At 44.1% G+C, this 19,104-nt stretch overlaps 1 protein-coding gene across 3 annotated transcripts in view; it reads right to left on the reverse strand.

Annotated features, from left to right (window-relative positions):
• Positions 1–6,838: 6,838 nt before the first annotated feature.
• Positions 6,839–19,104, reverse strand: part of LOC126541474 (uncharacterized) — a 32,084-nt gene continuing 19,818 nt past the window's right edge. Inside the window, exons 9-13 of one of the 3 annotated variants that reach the window (XR_008614735.1) lie at positions 18,135–18,284; positions 13,895–14,432; positions 13,774–13,815; positions 10,809–10,833; positions 6,839–7,903 (exon numbers count right to left, since the gene is read on the reverse strand). Coding sequence is in view for 1 of the 3 variants with exons in the window: in XM_055076672.1 (XP_054932647.1) it covers positions 14,363–14,432; positions 18,135–18,284 (220 nt within the window). In the remaining 2 variants the exon portion in view is untranslated. Of the gene's footprint in view, positions 7,904–10,808; positions 10,834–13,265; positions 14,433–18,134; positions 18,285–19,104 lie in introns of those variants that run through there. The other 2 variants (XR_008614734.1, XM_055076672.1) reach the window with 2 other exon arrangements.

Genomic DNA, 19,104 nt, shown 5'->3' on the forward strand with positions numbered 1-19,104 from the left:
AAAGGACGAAAATAAATGTGGATAAAAAAAAAGCACCGTAGGACAATTGCGGCAGAATACGACTGCGCATTATATTAGTGTCGCTCGATCGTCTTGAAATGTCTAAGCAGAGTGCGCGGAAGTTCTTAATTACTGAGCGGAGGAGGATCCGCTTAGCGCGCGTACAAGACTTTCTTTGGATGCCGCGGAATTAATTCCAAATGTAAGACGCTTCGGAGTTAAGAGTGGAGTTTGTTGAGAGCAAAACGGAAGTGGAAAGGAAAAAAAACGGTATCAGCAAGTAAACAAAACCAAAAAGGATGTGGCTGGTTGCTGGATCAGCTTTCCCCAAGAGAAAATTATTTTCGCATATTCCTGAGATATTGGCAATGTTTCGGATCTCCTCCGTACAGCAATAAAACCCATTTGCTTCTAGTTAGCAAAGAAGGGGCGAGGGAAGTGAGAAATGGGGCTAAACGTCCTGATGTTGCGAACAAATCGTACACCTTATACATAATGGGAAAAAATGGGAATATAATGAGTATGTGGGGTGGAATCCTCGCAGTTTTTTTTGTGTGTGTGTGATGAATAACTGTTTCGTTCTTTCTCTTCTGTTGTTAATAGAAATCTATAGCCTCTAGACCAACTCCAATTTCTCTTGTTCAAGCACGTGTAAAACGCAGGAATGCGTTTATGAGATAATTGCTGTACCGATTTGAATGAAACTTATTGCATGTGAAAGAGGAAGTTAAATTGTGTGGTAAGTCTAGGAAGCAAAATGTTCATTTCGGCCAATTTCTTTAATTGATGAAGTCGTTGAGAAAAAAAAAAGGAGGATAGAAGCACAAAGTTTAAGAATTCGTAACCTAGCTCCAAGAACAGGTATCACAGAAGCTGCATCTGTCATAGCACCTGAAGCGAACAAATTTGATATAGGAATGTACAACTTACGTGAAACTGTTACTATGTTTACAATTGTTCCGCGGAAGCTTTAATCACATATGAGCGGCCCATTTAACAATAGCGAATAATAAATCAGTTTTGTCCCCGTTAAAGGTGTAATTAGATAAAGTTTACAGAATTGTGCTATCGTTTTTTATTGCCGAGCTAGAGTCGTAAATTTCGTACCTATAGGTTGTCTTCTTTTTTGAAATTTTGAAATTTTAAATAGTTATGGTAAAAAAAAAAAATTGGCAGCCTAAATGAAAATTGTGCAGATCTCACACTGGGGATTGGTATATGCGAAGCTTATCATGGGCCATCAAGGCAAAACGGCGCGTTACGGCAAGAGACACGCTGCAAGTTTCATTAACGAACACGTCCCACAGCCACCATGCGGAGAAAGTGGAACATTTATTCAGCAGTAAAAACCTGTTGAATCACAATTGCTTCACGTGATTAACCTTGTAGGAGTAGGGCGCCTCGATGCATTCCCTGGAGGAGCCAAAGGACCTGTCGCATTGTGGTGGTGATGGAAAGTAGTAGCAATATCAGTAGTTTATCAGCTGAATGCGCTCAAAGAGATCTTGACAACTGCAGGTGGCGCCAGCTACACCTGTTCCTGACATGATAACTGTGCAAAAAAACTTGCAAATCGTTAAACAAGAAGTGATTATATACGCTAAGCAGCTCTATTGTCACGCGGCCCTTCGGACGGCCTACCAAGCCCAGTCATCGGACCAAATGAATGTTTAAAATACGCCAAGACTTATCTTCCACTAAAAAACTTTGTTCCTCCGCAAGCGAGCAAATCCATTCCCCCGAATGAAGATTCGGGTTATCGGTGCCACGGTAAAACGTAGTTTTCCGGAACTTTTGATGCACGAGCCTGCAACAACCGCTCCAAAGACGTAGACCTCGACAGCCGAGGCTCATCATGAATGCCACACACGCCGAACCCAATTGGCCTTAGTACAGAAAACGAGATCCTAATGTGCGTCACATCTCAAAGACATCGCTCGTTTATACGCTGACGTAATGACACGCTTTAGACCGCGTCTTTGCGCACACGAGTATGACAAAACGCTGTTAATTTCTCATTAAACAATTGTTTGAATCTGTGCCACACTGTGAATATTCGCACTTGTCACGAAACAATCTATATATGGCAGATGGTTGCGCTGTTAAGGAGGCACACTGGACGGGGACATTGATGCGCAAACACGGAACGGATCTTGCGTCAAGCGAATGAAGAAATAGTTCCCACAGTGCGCAGAATCAGTGTGCGTTCCGTGGTTGCTTGTCTATTTGTGCGACACCTCAGCAGTGCAACCGTATACAGTCGCGCCGTATACAAACTAGCCCCCGTCAAAGCACTTTTAAACCGATATAACGTTCTGAGTCCTGAACCTTAAGGATAGATGCCAAAAGTTAATTTAGCGGATCTGACTCTTGGCCTACGTTAAGCCACCATGTCTTGCTTCTATTTCTTCGCTCATGTAGCCTTGACTGCGTGAAAACGTAATTTGCCGCTGAAGCAAATTTCAAACGGGTGGCAGTAAACTGCCGTAATCGGCCAGTCACTCCACGTTATATACATCGCTTGTCCTCCAGCGGAGCAGAAAGCGGATCGTTATCTAAGCAGCGAGGAAGAATAACGCAACGAATAAGATTAATACAAGGAAGAAGAATATTACGAGGAAGAAGAGCTCGATCGAGCGATAGCGAAAGTATAGTGGCGAGAGTTTCTCGCTGCTTATATACGCCTCACCGCTAAGGACAAAGCTCGTCGTGCGCAGGTTGCGCCTCAGATATACAGAAATGGATAAAAGCACACAAACACACGCCCACTCAGAAAAAAAAAAAAAAAAAACTGGGTCGAGTGCTTAAGAAGCTTACGCAGACCTCCGCTCGCTCGGATGAGGCGATTCTCCTTCATGCGACCTGCTCTTTGAACCAGAAGACAAGTGTATATATGCGGCGAGATCGTCCAGTCAATAAATCTCTCTTTATTGCGCTCGGGGAACAAATTGCGCCTATCTAAATAGCGCCGACCTTCTTTTTCCTTTCTTCTTCTTCTTTCATTTTCTATGAAAATTTCCTTTCTTGCCTCTCAGCCCTTCCTACATAGCACTCTCCAAGCAGCGCCTACGCCTCCATTCGGGAGGCTTTTTGATAATCCCTCGAGTTTACCGAGCCTCGTCATGATCGTGCTGCACGGGGCGTGAACTGATACGGCCTGACAAGCGAACGAAATGAGATCCGCTTCTTCCTTGCGCGTGGCGCCATATTAGTCGCGATATTCGAGATCGTGTGCCTAAGAGAGAGAGAGAGAGAGAGAGAGAGAGAGAGAGAGCACAATAGAAAGAAAGCACCAGGAAAGATGAAGAGAGCGCTAAGCGTGTGTAAAGGAGAAGCCGATATGATAAAACGCGCACTGTTCACGTTATATGGGGCCATATATATTCCATAAGACAAGTGCCGGGAAAGACGGGAGTGACTGGACAATTAGTCCTACAAAAAAGCGCATTCGTCCCTCAAAGGACTAACTGCAGCAGTGTGCGCGGCGTCTGAAAATTTCAGAGGGTAAGTGGTTAGTCCCTCCCTGGTCGGAAAGAGAGCAACGGCAGGATGAACGGCCATGGTTCCTCACCATGTACTCCGCAAGTTGCCCCCATGTATTCGAGTGAAGTAGCGGAAACGGTATTGTCTGTCAGAAAACCTAAATAATTTGAAGTTCCTGTAATGTCACTGAACTGTATACAGGGCAGTAATTTGCCTCGTCGCGAGAAAATTGCGTGGAATTGAAAAGGCGGGATATGAAGAGCCATCGTGCATTTCACACGCGCACTATCAGCGAACGATAGACATCGAAGGCGCAAGCCATTGGTGGGCTGGCAAAAATTATCGGTCAATCGTACCTAAGTTGCTTCCGTTCCACGGAGATACCTTAAGAATGAAGCGATGCGTAGCTCAAACGGGGCACGCTATAAGCGACATAGACGTTAGCAATCTCGGCCGTCTTGCGTGCCCCGTTTGCGCTACACGTATACATCACGTAATGCGTCTCAAGTTGAATCCTCCTGAGTATAATCGGACAACTTTCGTTCTGCAGCAGCATACCTTTTCCCTTCCTTTTGCGCGGTGATATATATATATATATATATATATATATATATATATCTGCTCTCGCGCAATACACACTCAGCTGTTAGCGCTGTTTACCGTCTTTTCCTTTCGTCGTCCGTGTGCTTCTGCGCTACTGCAGTGCAGATAATGCCATACCAACTAGCCCACCAGTCTGCCCTTTGGAACTTCACTAGCCAAGTTTGGCTTAAAACGAAGGGCAAAGAAGGAGGAGGAGGGGTATGAGAAAAGATAAGTTACAAAAAGAAGCACACTGGCGATGGAGGATCAAATCAGCTATCCTGATTCTCTAGTGCTTTCTTTCTCTTTCTTTCTTTCTTTCTTTCTTTCTTTCTTTCTTTCTTTCTTTCTCTCTTTCTTTCTTTCTTTCTTCCTTTCTCTCCATCAGCCGCGGGGCATCTTGACAATGTAAATCTCCGAGGCGAGGCCATAAATAAGTTCCCTTATAAGTCGGCGCAAACTTCAGCGCCCGAAGAGAGTTTGGTGCCCAAAAAGCGGAGAGCTTGGGGAGCGTACCCGATAAATGCGATATGACAAATTGGATGGAATCGACAGCGCGAGACCGAAGCTCGCAGGTCGTGCGGACGCTCGTAATCTGCGCCTCGATATATATATACATATACATATATTTTTGTGCGAGTTGGTTCTCGAAACTCGGTTTGAAGACGCGTCACAGGCGCATCAGCAGAAAGCGCTATATTGCCGTCTCGTTGATGAGAAAAATCTCCTCCTCCCACGATAAGGGCGCCAGCGCAGTTACTTCCACCGCCCACATACGCGATGCTGTAGCGGAGACGTCGTCGGGGAGGAAGGGGAGGAGGAAAGGCCGCTCGGCGGAAATCAGAAAAGCGGAAGGAAACTTCCGCGACAGTGTAATAGCGGCGGGGCGATTTGCCTCGAGACCGTGAGCCTGAAATATGGTGACTGAAGGTGCCTGAGGGCACGCGTATGCAAGCGCGGCCATCTATTGCTTTTTATTCCCCCCTCTTTGCTGCGCGTATCTATAGACATTCTTTTCGTCGAAATTATTGAAGTCGGAGATTTGAGAAAAAAAAATTGCACTCCCGTTGAGCTTGGGAGCGGGCGACGTAAATTTTTTAACCGTCAACGAACGAGCGCTCTCCTCATAATTCACACCGATAAATAAAGCTTATAGAACCTCGATTCATATGCCCATGCAGAATCTCTACCTGCAGTAGTTTAGTTGTCGGGGCATTGCTATGGATTTCAAGAAACTTAGGGTGGGGAGGGGGGGGGGAACGGACGACCAGCACATCAAGGCACACACACAGTAGACGAGCACTGATTGACAATTGATCATTTAAGAAAAAAAAAACCCTGTTCGTGCAAAATGAGTTGCTTAAAATTTCCCTTTAGGTAATTTGATGTTATCTCTACCGTTGTTTGCGCTTGATTTTAGTTGCGAGCAGCCTAAGAGCTTGCTAACATGAAGGAAGTATGCGTGTCAATCCATAACTATGTTAGACACCTTTAGCTCGTCCGCACATTTATGATTGATTGATTGAAAACTTTATTGTTCCACCGAGCTGGGGTGCCCGCCTCAACCTACACGTAGGTATGGGGGGAGGACGAAGCAGTCTCCGCGCGTTGAGGACGGTGAGCCTTCACGGCCTCAACGGCCAGGCGGATTGCTCGACGCTGGTAGTATTCAGCCTCGCTCTGGAGCAAGGCCTCCCAGGCTTCTCTACTGTAAATGTTTTCCTTGGCCCCTGGAGAGCCAGCACACTCCCACATTACATGGTCTAGCGTACCTTTTTACTTACAAATTTTGCAGAGGGCGTCGTTATAGTCCCTCGTCCGTGTTCAGTAGATCCAATGTGGTGATGTATAATTGTTTCCCTGGTCATTTTACGGAATACCGGAATACTGGAGTCTTACATCGAGCAGTCGCGCTACACTGTAAAATAATTTACACCCTTAAAATTGAACAAATGTGTAAATGTGTCTATAACTCACACCCTTAGGGTGTTATTTATGTAACGGACACCCTAAGGGTGTGAGTTATAGACACACTTACACCCTTTTTCCCTTTTAGGGGAGTAAATTATTTTACAGTGTAGCGGCGCTATTCTTGTGGCACTGAGTTCAATCGCAGCACGCACAGCTTCCTGCAACGACCAACCATATTCGAATTACAAATGCTGGCGAAAACTATCGATAGCAACATTATTATTACCACGCAATGCATATCGACCAAAACACTCATGGAACTGAGCCTTTTCTAAGTAGTTGCTATTGAATAAAGCGTGCCACAAGACGTCGCTGCCATCCCGGTTATAGGTTACGTCAAAGGTTAGCTCAAGCAGGCTAACTGCATATTTATCCCGCACCCGTTTCAAATGGGATGCCAGTAACCAACATCAGGGTGCGTGTATACGCATACGCACAAGCTAAAACTGTTGTAACTACCGGGAGCTACTGAAATCGATGGTCTGGCTGAATCCCCTGTGGCCGGGGAAAAACACTGTCAATAAAGCACGCGGTGCCGACCAAGGTTAAATATATTCAAATAAAAGATGTTTATATATTGACGGCAGCTACTGCGTCAGCCGTTTAATGTAGTTCAACCGGAAAAGAAAAAAACAATTTATTTCATCCCGATAAGTGTTTTCCTATCCGGGTTAGCCATTTGCACGTGCCAGCGTCAGCCAATAATAGTTCATTGCATCAGGAGTGTGCGGGATACTTTCATACACCACCACAGGCGGACGAGAAGACGTCAATATAAAGATGAAATACTTCGAGGCACAGCTAGTCACCACGATCATTTTATAAATTTCATTCAAGTAACATTGCAGCAACCGAGAAAGCATTGTGTGTTTACGTACTACTGAGAGCACTAAACATTGTATAGTAAAATGCTAGTTTATTGCTTTGGTAAAATGTAACCAAAGCAATAAAGCTTGGTAACCTAAGTTGGCGGGCGCCGCGGAAGTAGCAACATAGTGTCGTCGTTTTTTGTGCACCTGCCTAAATCGCGTAATTTCTTTTTTTTAAATTTTCTGTCTTTGCCATTTTAACAACTTGCCCTGACTAATCTTCAGCAACGGAGCGTTCTCAAAGTTTCTAGCAACCTTTATTCAGATTTGAGTGACCTCTGCGAATGCATATGCACAAGCTAATGATTACACGCGAGAATTCGTATACACCCTTCACGGAAAACTGGATGGCGTAGAAGGGCACTTCCTTGGCCTCGTCCATCTTCCCACGAAGTTCAACGTAGGCACAGATGCGACAGTTGGTACGCTGCGAAGTGTAGTTTTGTACTCGAGTTCTGAATACGGGGTCTCAGATTAATCACAAACGCTGTTTTCGTCGCTTTGCTATCCTAGCCAAAAAAAAAAAAAAAAGGGAACATACTTTAGATTAAAAATACTGTCGTAATAGCGGAAACATTCTGTCGGATTAAAAAAAAAAACGCAGCTTATCGCGTCGTTATTTTTCGCACATCAGGATTCCCGCCCCGTTTCTACGGCTCCGGGAATGCTACATGACGTACGACGCGCGAACATAAAATCTGCATACACACGAAACACTCGCGAATTGCACGTATCGCAGGTAACCGCGGGCGCTTAATCGTGAGCTTGGTCTTCATCGTGAGCTGGTACCACAAGAAAGGCACGACTGACGATTATATTTCGAGCAAAACGATTACGGTATGTCCTTCTTTTTACACGACGCAGATTTGGTTGCTTGAACTGCTTCGCGAGACAGCACATGTGATGCAGCCTCGGCGCGTACTCGGCTGCCTTCATTTTGGTCGGAAGTTGCGCGTCGATGAAATGGACATGGAGGACACGGTCACCACGTGCTGCATCTGCGAACGAACACACAGAGGTTATCGCTTTCCTGAGGTGGCATAGACACGTTTGTCGGTATTGTGGCTTTCAGAAATGAAAAGCTTTAGCAAGCCTTAAAGCGTAATGCACAAAGCACTTCGTACACTAGAGTGATTTGCAAAAACAGGTGCGCGAAGCAGTGGATTTTTTAATTTTTGTTCGAGCATACTGCAGCACAGAATAGGCTATTGAAGTTGTGGGTGCAGAATAGAAGATTACAGAAGATTACAGATTACAGAATAGAAGATTACTGCATGAATGTTTCAAGTAATAAAATCAGAAACTATACTAACAATGAAAACAAAAAGCTACGAAGCCACCTTGCCATGAATTGTGGAGAGAAATTACATTTCTTGGAAAGGAACGGATAACGCCAGGTAACAAATAACTCCAACAGTCAATGGTACGCGAAAAAAAAAAAAAGAATCGTTTAAATGCGCCAGTACTAACGTAAAGTGGTTTCAGGTTAAGTTCATCATAACTGCGGGTCGAAGAATGTTTAGAAGAAAATTAAGAATTCATCATTTCAAAGCCAACACGAAAAATCGGTCATATTGTACATCAACTGAAAAAAAGTCAATTTTGCGACAGGCTGCGTGCGGCGTTAGCTTTAAAAATGAAAGAGAAGAGGACGGTGAACAGTATCTGTAACGGCATACGTGTAACGTGCACAGCCTTCAGGTGTACATACAGTCTCAACTTTTTATATTGCACAAACGATGAAGACGACAGACAGCTGATGCATATTGTAGTATCGGCCGAATTAACGATTTATATCGTAACGGCGCGTTTGTGCACACGAACAAGAGGAGAAGGAGTTGTGAAAGGGAAGAAAGACGAGGTCTTCGGCTTTTGGTCTGGCGGCCTCGCCCATCCAGTGCTTTAGCACTGAGCTTTCCAAATAAACGCCGCTCGCCTTGTAACATTTCTAGTGGAGGATCGCGGAAAAGGGCCCAGGAGATCAATGTCAACCTAGTCAAACGGGAAGCTGGGAGGCAGCACAGGCTGGATTTGACCGGCGGTAGCTTTAGTCGGTCGCTTATGACGCTGACACATCGTGCAGCTGGCAATGTATTGATCGGTAGCCTGACGCATTTCTGGGCCAATAAAAGCGTTCTTTAGCCCGGTAACAGAGTCCGCACTTGATCCCAAGTGGTCTGAGGTGGGGTCATTGTGCATGATACGCGGATGTTCTCCGGAGCCACCAATAGTAGGGGTGCACCAGTTGTGGTGTATTTCTTTTTTTTATATATATATTAGGCCATCGCGAACACAAAAACAGCGTGCCAGAGTGCAGAATTTCGCGTGGCGGAAAAGCACAGCTGCAAACTCGAGTCCTTCGGCTGATCAGCCATGGACACATTGTTGTTGGGAAAAGCAGGGGCCAGGGAAGCGAGGTAGTGGTCAAAGTTGTCAGCGTCGCAGTCCGCGGAACCAAGTGGCGTCCTTTAAAGGCAGTCAGCGTCAGCGTGGTCTTGTACGATACAGGGAAATCATACTCTTGCAGTCTAAGGGCCCAGCGCGCAAGTCGACCAGATGGATCACGCAAGTTCACGAGCCAACAGTGCGAGTGGTGGTGTAAGGCAATTGTGAAATGCCCGTCGTTTACAAGTATGAACGAAACCTCTGAACTGCAAAGATTACGGCGAGACATTCCTGTTCGGTCACAGTGTAATTACGCTCTGGCTTGCTTAGTGAGTGGCTGGCGTAAGAAATAACATGTTCACTGCCACCGCAGCGTTGGGCCAGTACAGCACCAATGGCCACACCACTAGCACCTGTGTGAATTAGAACACCTTTGTATACTTTGGCGTAGATGGAATTGTGCACCTCACAAAAATTTTCTTGCACATCATGAGCGGCCACGTGTACGTTGAGACCAGGATAAATTTTTGGCGAAAACAGCACCTACATATTTAAAGTTAGGTACCCTGCCTAAAGGGGGGATTACTGAAGGAACCGAAGGAGTTGTGCTTTTAGTAAATTACAATAAAACGGTTTGGAGAAATTAATATTCATTTGCCCCATTTCAAACAGGACGCAAGGCATGACGAATGACTTGTAGCGAATGACTTGTGGAGAATGACGAATGACCTGAGAACCAGAAGGCTGGAAATTTTGACAAAAAAACCGCGAGAGACTGCCTCTTTGTCCGCCATACTTTGAAACTAACATTACAATAGTAAAAATCGATTCACAGTGATGACATAAAATTTTACGAGATGCCATACATTCAGAAGTTAGAACCTAGCTTGCGCCGATTATTACAACACGAAACTGCCAAAAGTTGACTTGGGATATGACAGCCAAGTGGAAGTCTTATTAGCGCTAAAAACAGTCATGAGCAGGGAACGTCCAGAGAGTAAGTCGTTCGCCATTGGACATGCATTCTGAAGGAATAACAATGTAATGCTGTACAGTTTAAGAGGACTGCAAATACTAGACGAAGATGAATGGTCGCACATCAGTCGCGTGTGACGGCACTGCATACGAGCAGGTGGCAAAGTCATTGAGTGAAGTGATCATTAGTCCTACATAAGCCTGAACGCTATCAGACCGACTATTTCCCCTTTGGCACTCGCAAGTCACCCAATTAGTTGTATCTAAATTCTGTTCAGCTTGGGTTGGGTGGTGTGCATAAAGCAACCTCTGCTTGTCTGCTGAGGCTTTTTCAAAAATTATAATTTTTTTCAGAACATTTCCAAAGCTGAGTGCGATATAAATGCATAAAACTACGCTTTCCGTCACGCTGTTTATCAATATTTTCCGAAAACTAGTTAACTTTTGGAGCACCATACCACTATTTTGACAAGGCATGACAATTTGTTGGTAAGAATGTTGATGCGCTTAGAAAAATAATCAAATGAGCAGAAATACCATTACCCCTGGCGCAGGATCTTCCGGTATGCTGCATTGAAAATAGAGAGAGAGAGAGAGAGAGAGAGAGAGAGAGATATTAAGACAATTGCACGTCCTGTACAAAGGTTGGCGCTCGAGTTTGAGCATACATTTTCTAACGGATGCCCAAAAGCATTACCAGACAAACTTCCATGCTTTGTTATGGAATCTGCGATCACCCGTTTGTGGGCTATAGTTAGTAAATGCGGGACGATGAAGATTGTTTTCTTGTCTACTCGTTTCTACCTAGGTTCTTGCGCTAAAAATCACAGCTCATTTATCCTCCATGTTATGTAAGCACACAGTTTCACGAGTTTTCCTTTTTTTATCCGCCACGGTGGCTTAGCGGCTATGGTGTTGCGATGCTAAGCACGAGGTCGCGGGATGAAACCCCCGCCGCGGCGGCCGCATTTCGATGGGGCCGTAATGCAAAGACTTCGTTTCCCGTGCATTAAGTATAAGTTAAATATCCCCTGATGGTAAAAATTAATCCGAAGTCCTCCACTACGGCGTGCCTCTAAATCAAATCGTGGTTTTGGCAGGTAAAACCCCAGAAGTCATTCATTCAGTTTTTTTAGAGCACCTTGCAGGTATCGGAATTACGAAGAGCCGGACGTAGTTTTATCCTATACTTTTTGCCTTACCGTGTTTATTCACTGTTCCTAATCCGTGGGAGAAGACTTTCATAAGGTTATGACGGTGTTCCACCTATGACGTTTGATGTATTGATGGATGGATTGACGGATTGATTGCTGGACGCACGAGCGGGTTCATTGAATAGTTGGTTGATTGATTGTTGAGTTGATGGATGGATTTTGTAGGCAACCGCTATTAAGCGGGGTGATACCACCAAACCATATTGCTGCGTCTATTGTCGGTACTCTACGTTTATTGCCTGTGCGAACCAACCATAGAATCTTGAAACATATTACTGCATCAAGAAAATTGTGTTCTTTTCATTTCGTTTTCCCGGTCTTAACAGCACTGATCTTCAAGGTGTTTTTTTACTATTCTCCACTGCATATATATAAAAGATTCTGGGCTATCGTTAACACCCAAGGCCTCGGTCAATATTACTACGCCCTTCTCTCAACCTTGGATGAATGCGGCGATAGGCTATAAACAAAATATACTAAAAATTTCTGCCCTATTCCCGCACGCTACGCATGCAAATTAATCAGAGAATTTTCACGTTCTGATCTGGCTTTGAACAATGGGGTACTGCCCCATTCAGTTATCATAAGATGTTTCCTTTACCTGATTAAAGCGTTATTATAGTAGGCTCCCCGCAGCTGCAGAAGATGCTGGCAAAAGGGCAGCATGATGTACTCTGTCTTTGATGTAATCTCTCTTGGTTCTCTGTAATCTCCAGGCTCACTGTATTTGGAGTTTGAAGTTTGAGTTTACTCGCGCGCAAAACCTAAATACATAAATCTCTTATACAGACGAGGGTCCCAAAGTATTAATACCGAAAACAGGAGTATCTAACAATACGCCTTCTGTTCCAACAATACGCAGAGGCGACATGTTGGCACGACACAGTACAAACGACGTAAATCGCTGCTGCGCAGCAGAAAACAGCCCCCTGGAAGAGTACCTCAATGAAATCCTAGGGTGCTATACGTGCCGAAACCACGATGAGGCAGTCGTCAAGCTACCGCGGTGGTTGCCGTGGCAGATCATAACGTTGGCACTGTAATGAACACCGACAGCGGCGTTGCAGGTGTCGCGCCTCGATGGTGCAGGAGATGAGATCGACGGAACGCGATCGGCATTTGTCAACGATCAATTAAAAGTTTAGATAGCCCTAGATGGACGGTTGCAGTTCGTTACGCACATATCGATGTACGCACCACGGCGTGGTACATGAACATAGCTGACGAACGGGAACAGTGGATTCCGCGCGCGCTATTACCGCCCGTGCCAGCAGTGGAAGGCAGACCGCTGCCCTGTCTCGTAGCCGCGCATGCGCCGTCGATGCCGTGACAGCACGACGGCGAAAACGCTCCTCGAACGTCTGTATGATTGCTATCGTAACAACAAGTTCCGTGAAAGCCACATGCAGTACTGGGGCGTTAATAATCCACGACACGCTCCAGCTTAGAAATACTGAGCCCTCATTTGCCTGCAGCAACAATTCAAATATTTAGCTTAATAAGTTTAAAGCGGGAACGAAGATGGGACTACACGAAACGCAGACAAGCGCTTACTTGCAACTGAGTTGGAATCCTCGGCTTTGCGCATTAAACTCAGTTTGAAGTAAACGCTTGGTCTGTGTTTATACTCGTCCCGTCTTCGTTCGCGCTGTAAACTTATTAGACTATGCAATGCCAACTGGTCCGAACTATGACCCTTCGAATATTTAGTTTGCAGCTAGAATGACCGTTTTACGGGCTCCAAAGGTCCGAAGGTCTGCGAATTTGACAGATTTGTACGGCAAATCTAGTAAACATGCAGCTTTGAAATTTCTTCAGCGTGTTTGTCTGACGCATACTTTTCTCCTACAGTAAGCTTCCACTGGATGCGCTGAGTATTTCGCCACCAACAAACTTTGGTCAATAAGAAAGACAGCAACGTGGATTTGACGCACTTTCGATGAAGCCATCGGTTTATTCGTGCTTCACAGCTCACTGAGATAGACGGTAAGCGTTCTCTCTTAAAACAAAAATTACTCTTTTTGCAATCGCAAAAAAAAGAACGCTTTATGGAGGAAGCTTGCGCTACAAAAGATTCGTGTATTCAATCTTTTAGCACCTACAACCTGCAGAGCTAAGCACATATTGGTGGCACATACCTCGGAAATATTGTTCCAAAGGTTCTCACTGAAACTTTCGCGTCGTCTTACGTTTCACTAATTTCTCAACTCCTGAATGTTTAGAGGCGGCGAAGTCAGAGAGGCTTCACAGTAACTACAAAAAAAAAAAATAGATGTTGAATCCCATGTACTTACTCTCCGAGTTCCAACCTCTGTAGTGTAGACGCTTGAAGAGCTCTGCAAATGGGACCAGGCGTAACCACAACGTTATCTTGCGCGCACGATCAGTAAAACTGTACAAAATTTGTGAGCTTACCCAGCTTGACTTTTCCTGTCGCCGCGTCGACGAACGAACGAACAAACAAACAAGGATTAAGAAGTTATAAACAAGTTATAAGAAGGCATTTGTGAATTGTGCTCATGACAATAGAGAGACTTGAGACCTTGAACTGTCACGTTAGTTAAACATTCGCCTAACAACTTTTCGCTCAAAACAGCAAAGATGCATGCAACTTCCGCTACTAAGACGAGCGCGCGAGCGTGCATTCATTCCTTTCGGCTGACATGCGTCTAATTATGGACTTTTTCAAAGATTCAAGCACGGCATGCTGCTCTTTGTCGGAGTATTTTACATTAAACCTTTAACAAACCGTTATATTTCGCACTGTTCTTAACAACTTCTTACCTTCTTCCTCTCCTAAGAAATAGAAAAAAGAAGAAGAATTGTGAATGAGTATAAATATATAGTAGACACTACGTGACCTACACGACGTGACCATCCTTCTTACCGCCATTTGGGTCCCTTCTCAGCCTTGTCAGACTTCTCAGACTTACGGCTTTCATCTGTGTCCTCACTGCAAAATAATTAAAAAAAACACACAATAATTTATCAAGGATGGATGCTCCTTTACTGAACTGCAATGTCTAGTTTGGCTGCAGGATTTGTAAACTTCATGCCTCACTTTTTTTTATAGCTACCGATCTTAGGCAATCTTGGTAAAAAAAATTTGGCGAAGCAATGTATGCGATAGCAACATGTTAGAATATTACACGAAGTAAGACTCGTAACTGTAGTGGCAGTATGAATTTGAAGTAAACGTAAGCTGACCAAGTAAAAACGAGCTGTTATGCTCGGGGTCCTCTGTTCGAATCATGCCATCGGACAATTTCGTCTATGTTCATTAATAAAAGCCAACCTCTTTCTTAGCGAATTCACCACCTCCCCATTTCCGTATAGGGTATGTTTCAAACCTCGAGCTTGTGTAGACCGATCCCGGTGGTAGTGCACAGCCGCGCCAATGAAATTACGTCATTTAAAGGCTTGAGCTCAGTTATTGTTGCGCACTTCTAATATTGTAGTTTGAGAAGATTTAAGATGAAATGCATGTGCTGCAGGTGTTTTATTTCATGACATTTGTTTGTGAGCTGCCATTCTCCTAATTCTGAAGAATAATATAGTCAAAAATATAAGACCCGGTGTGAGCAACTTTGGTGGTAGAATGGTGTGGTAATAAAAAAACCGTATATGCCGCATGTAATATAGCAGGGCGTGGCATACAGCATACGTACACCAAAATATATGCAGAACCTCACGGCGATGCCGACGATGACGACGACGACAAAAATTCGATAGGAGTGTCCATATAATTGCTATCCCAATAAAATAATCCACGCCAATTGATTTGATCATAGGTCTGGCAGAAAATATACCACCAATTTCTTTTCTTTTTCTTTGATACGAACAATTAAAAAAAAAAACGCATGGTGCATACAGCGTAATTTGGTCGGTTCAGGTAGGTGACCTTAAGAGGTGGACGCACAATTAAATGAGATTCATTAAACAACTTTTTACATCATTCTCTTAAGGACACACGTTATATAGTTAGGAAGTTGAAACCGAGCTGTGCAGTGAAGCCATGTCTGTTCAGTGGAAATGCTAAAGCTTGCGCCACTCTCCAGATATCTGTCCTCAAAATCCGCTAAAATATGCAGTTGCCTTCCAGGTAAGATACTCCCGAACTGCTTGACGCGTGCCTTTGGGAGACTGGAATGGAACGCCAGTGTATTTCCTAGCGCCACTTCTCGCATATCGTATATCTCGGAATATCTGGGATATGTCCAAAAGATATCGTAGTTCGGATACCTCGAATGTATGGCTAGTCTAACAACATTTTCCTTAATAAACACGACTTCACTAGTGCTCGGCTTCAGTTTCGCAATCGCAAAGGCAGCATTTGTTATAACGTGAATAACTACAACGTTAATCACTGAATCTTTCTAATTAGCCAGCTTGACATTGTGATATCCGTATGCAGATAATTCGCGCTTCTTCGAAAAATGCACCCGAAAAGGCGTGTGACAGCGCTGTCTGTAACAGGCGTCTTTTTTTATGAGACCTGATAGCGGAAAATAAATATTGTGCATAAACCATCGACGACGATTGTCAATGTAAGGGAACAGCCGTGCACTTCTAGAAAGCTATTCACTTCATTAAAAAGATGAAGCACTCGAATGCGAATATTTGTTGCAGTGAGCATATTTATAAGTGGTATCGTTTTGTTACTTCATTGCGTGAGTTCGTAGAGAACAAAGTCGTTTAATCAGCATATCTATAGCCTATCTATGTGTAGCACATCTAAAGATTTAGAAGCTTCTAAATCTTTAATGCCCCGAAGCTCCCTCGCGACAGCATGTGCGTCTCAAAAAGCTATGACACAGTTGGCGTTCGGCGACGGATACGCCCTGCAAATCAACAGGTGGTGTCGAAATCTACGTCCCGTAGGGTGGTGCCCTCTCAAATTAAATTGCGGATCTCAAAGGCTATGCTTCTGCAGGTTGAATGCGGCGGAAGCGATTTTTGGGAGCCGGAAACACGTCATAGACGTCGGGTTTTGGACACCACGTATTGGGCGAGACGACACGTTTGCATCGACGCCTTTGTATCGGTGGTGAAAGTCCGATTGTTGCCGACCACCACGACAACTGGCGAAAGAGGAAGGTAGTCTATACATAATATAAACCAACATGTAGTCTATGATATATACGAACCAGGACTTCTATGCATAATAAATAGTTGCAGGGCAGCTTTTTTGTCAGACTATACAGAACTGAAAAAAAAAAAGAGAGACCTCCTCTGGCAGATAGCATAATTCTACTCCTTCGGCTGGATTATCCGAAGAGGCGTACATTACTTGCAGGAGCAATCGAAATGCATGTTCGATTAATTAACGCACATTTCCTAATTAGGTTTCATCTAACTAGTTTACAGTACACATTGCAACTTACGAATTTTAGCCGATGAGTGTGCAAGGCGTATCGACTGGAAACGGATTCTCGGGATGACATCAATTTCTAGATATTCATTCCCGAAACGTGCGACAAGATACCTTGGTGTTCGCCGTTCTTGCGCCTCAATGCAGAAAACGGCGTTTTATTAAAAAAAAAAGATAAGTTCAACAACAGCGAATTTTCACCGCAAGTTTGACGACGCATGTCCAGAAACAGCTAGGATCGAGACGTCCTCATAATTCGTTCCGAGTGAATATGCAAACTGACAGTTCTGAAATTGGAATTTGTGACGTAAAGTTAATTATATTTAAAGCAGCATAATCAGTGAAATCTTGTTAACTATGTTCTTGAATGTTTCGATTTCTCGCGAGAACTAACGTCCGCCTTTTGGAGCAATCCAGCTCGAGGACGTGAATGGTGCTAACAGCCACATGTGATTTCTACACGGTCTGAGAAAAAAAAAAAAAAAGAAAGTCACCGCATCTCCCGCATATGGGATCGGTTACTATAGCGACGCCTGCTTTGATGTTTACTGAAATGTATTCACTTCACTCCTTCTTCAATATATATGTAGCTGAGCGCTCCTCGCTCAACGCATGTTCTGGTTCTATATTTTGTTTCATTTACTTCGTTCTCCACACTAGGCTGTTTTTGTTGCCCAGTTCTTCGCTTCTTTGCAGTCGACTTACTAAATTTTTTGTCGCCGGCTTCCTTCGACTTCTTGCCTCTTGTTCTCCTTGCTCTATTCGGGCGCGGCCTACCCAGGGGTACATACAAACATTCTGGGGGATTGGCGAATAATGTTCACGGACCCAGGGGTGCGAGCCCAGTTGCACACATCGAAGGAACCAAGTTGTTGTATACTCGGCATGACAGTAACCATGCAGAAGTCGCAAGGTGAGGCAAGAATCAACAAAAGGCTCGCTTAAAAAAAAGGAAGAAAGAAAGACACCTGCTATATTGGAAGTGACGTTGCACTGTGCCCGAATACAAACGTGGGTCGTTCGGTCGTTCTGATTTCGTAGCTCATATAACTGCTGTCCAGACTTAAAAAAAAAAAAAAAAGAATATTTACAAGCGGTGGGTGTCCGGTGCTGCACAATATATCGACGTCAATGCTTCGAAAGTTGGGCAGAATGTCGATTTTTTTTTAAGTCGCACTAATGTGAGCCGGAGACCGATATGACTGCCTGGTTCGCGAGTTTCGTAAAACGAGTATTGCGGGACGAAAACAAAAATTAGGCTCATCAGTCGACTGATGCACTTACGATGATGCGGACTTCCTCATGTCCGTGCCAGTCGTGTGCTCGTATTCGGTTTTATCACCAGCTTCGGGGACTTCTTGTTCGATTCTTCCGCTTCTGTCGGATTCCGGACCAACTTCGGGTGACTTCTCAGGGTTCGAGCTTATTTCGGACCTGAAAAGTAGCAGTAGGAAAAACAAGTATTTTCTTTTTGTCCTTGGGAGTCATTTTTGAACCAGGAAATAGAAATCAAAATAAAAACGAAATAAAAATCTTAAGCCGCTTTCTTTGCTAACAGCTGAGAACAACAGTAGCAACCAATAAAGAGCCATGACATCTCCCTCTGGAACTAATAACCTTGCCTAGCCTAACGTAACTTTGGCTAAACTAGACTAACATCGAACGAATGATCTTATTTAAAACAAATTCCTTGCTTCCCCACCGAGAGGTACTGAGTGGTTGAGAACGTAAAACTAAAAAGGAAAAAAAAGATGAGAAACAAACTTTTTAAATGAGGTCCTACGTTTTTTGGTTTTGTGTGCACAACGGTCGGGGCGTAAATTTTTTCTTTGTTATTCCCACTTTGAAATTCAGCGTTGTTCGATGAACATATACTGCCAAGATTATTTTGACCGGCTTTTGCTAGTGGATAATTCACTCCAAGCTATTTTCTTTTCGGTGCATATTTGGTTCACCAATTTCGTTGACGCATAAACGTTCTTTACAATTGCAGATCCTGCTCTACAACACTAATTGTAGTCAATGCATATAATACAAGAAATATGTTGCAGCAGAACTGCTTGTTGTCCTAGTTGGTGCTTGCTAAGACACATGTTTTTTGCCGCAAGTTAAAACACACACAAAAGGAAGACACATAAAGACAACACGGGCGGCCCGTGTTATCTTTGTGTGTCTCCCTTTTGTGTGTGTTTTAACTTGCGGCAAAAACATGTCTTTTGAGAGGAAGCTTTAGCTCGGGTGCTCCTATCTAAAT

This window comes from Dermacentor andersoni, chromosome 2 (genome assembly GCF_023375885.2).
Source record: "Dermacentor andersoni chromosome 2, qqDerAnde1_hic_scaffold, whole genome shotgun sequence".
Taxonomy (NCBI): Eukaryota; Metazoa; Arthropoda; class Arachnida; order Ixodida; family Ixodidae; genus Dermacentor; species Dermacentor andersoni.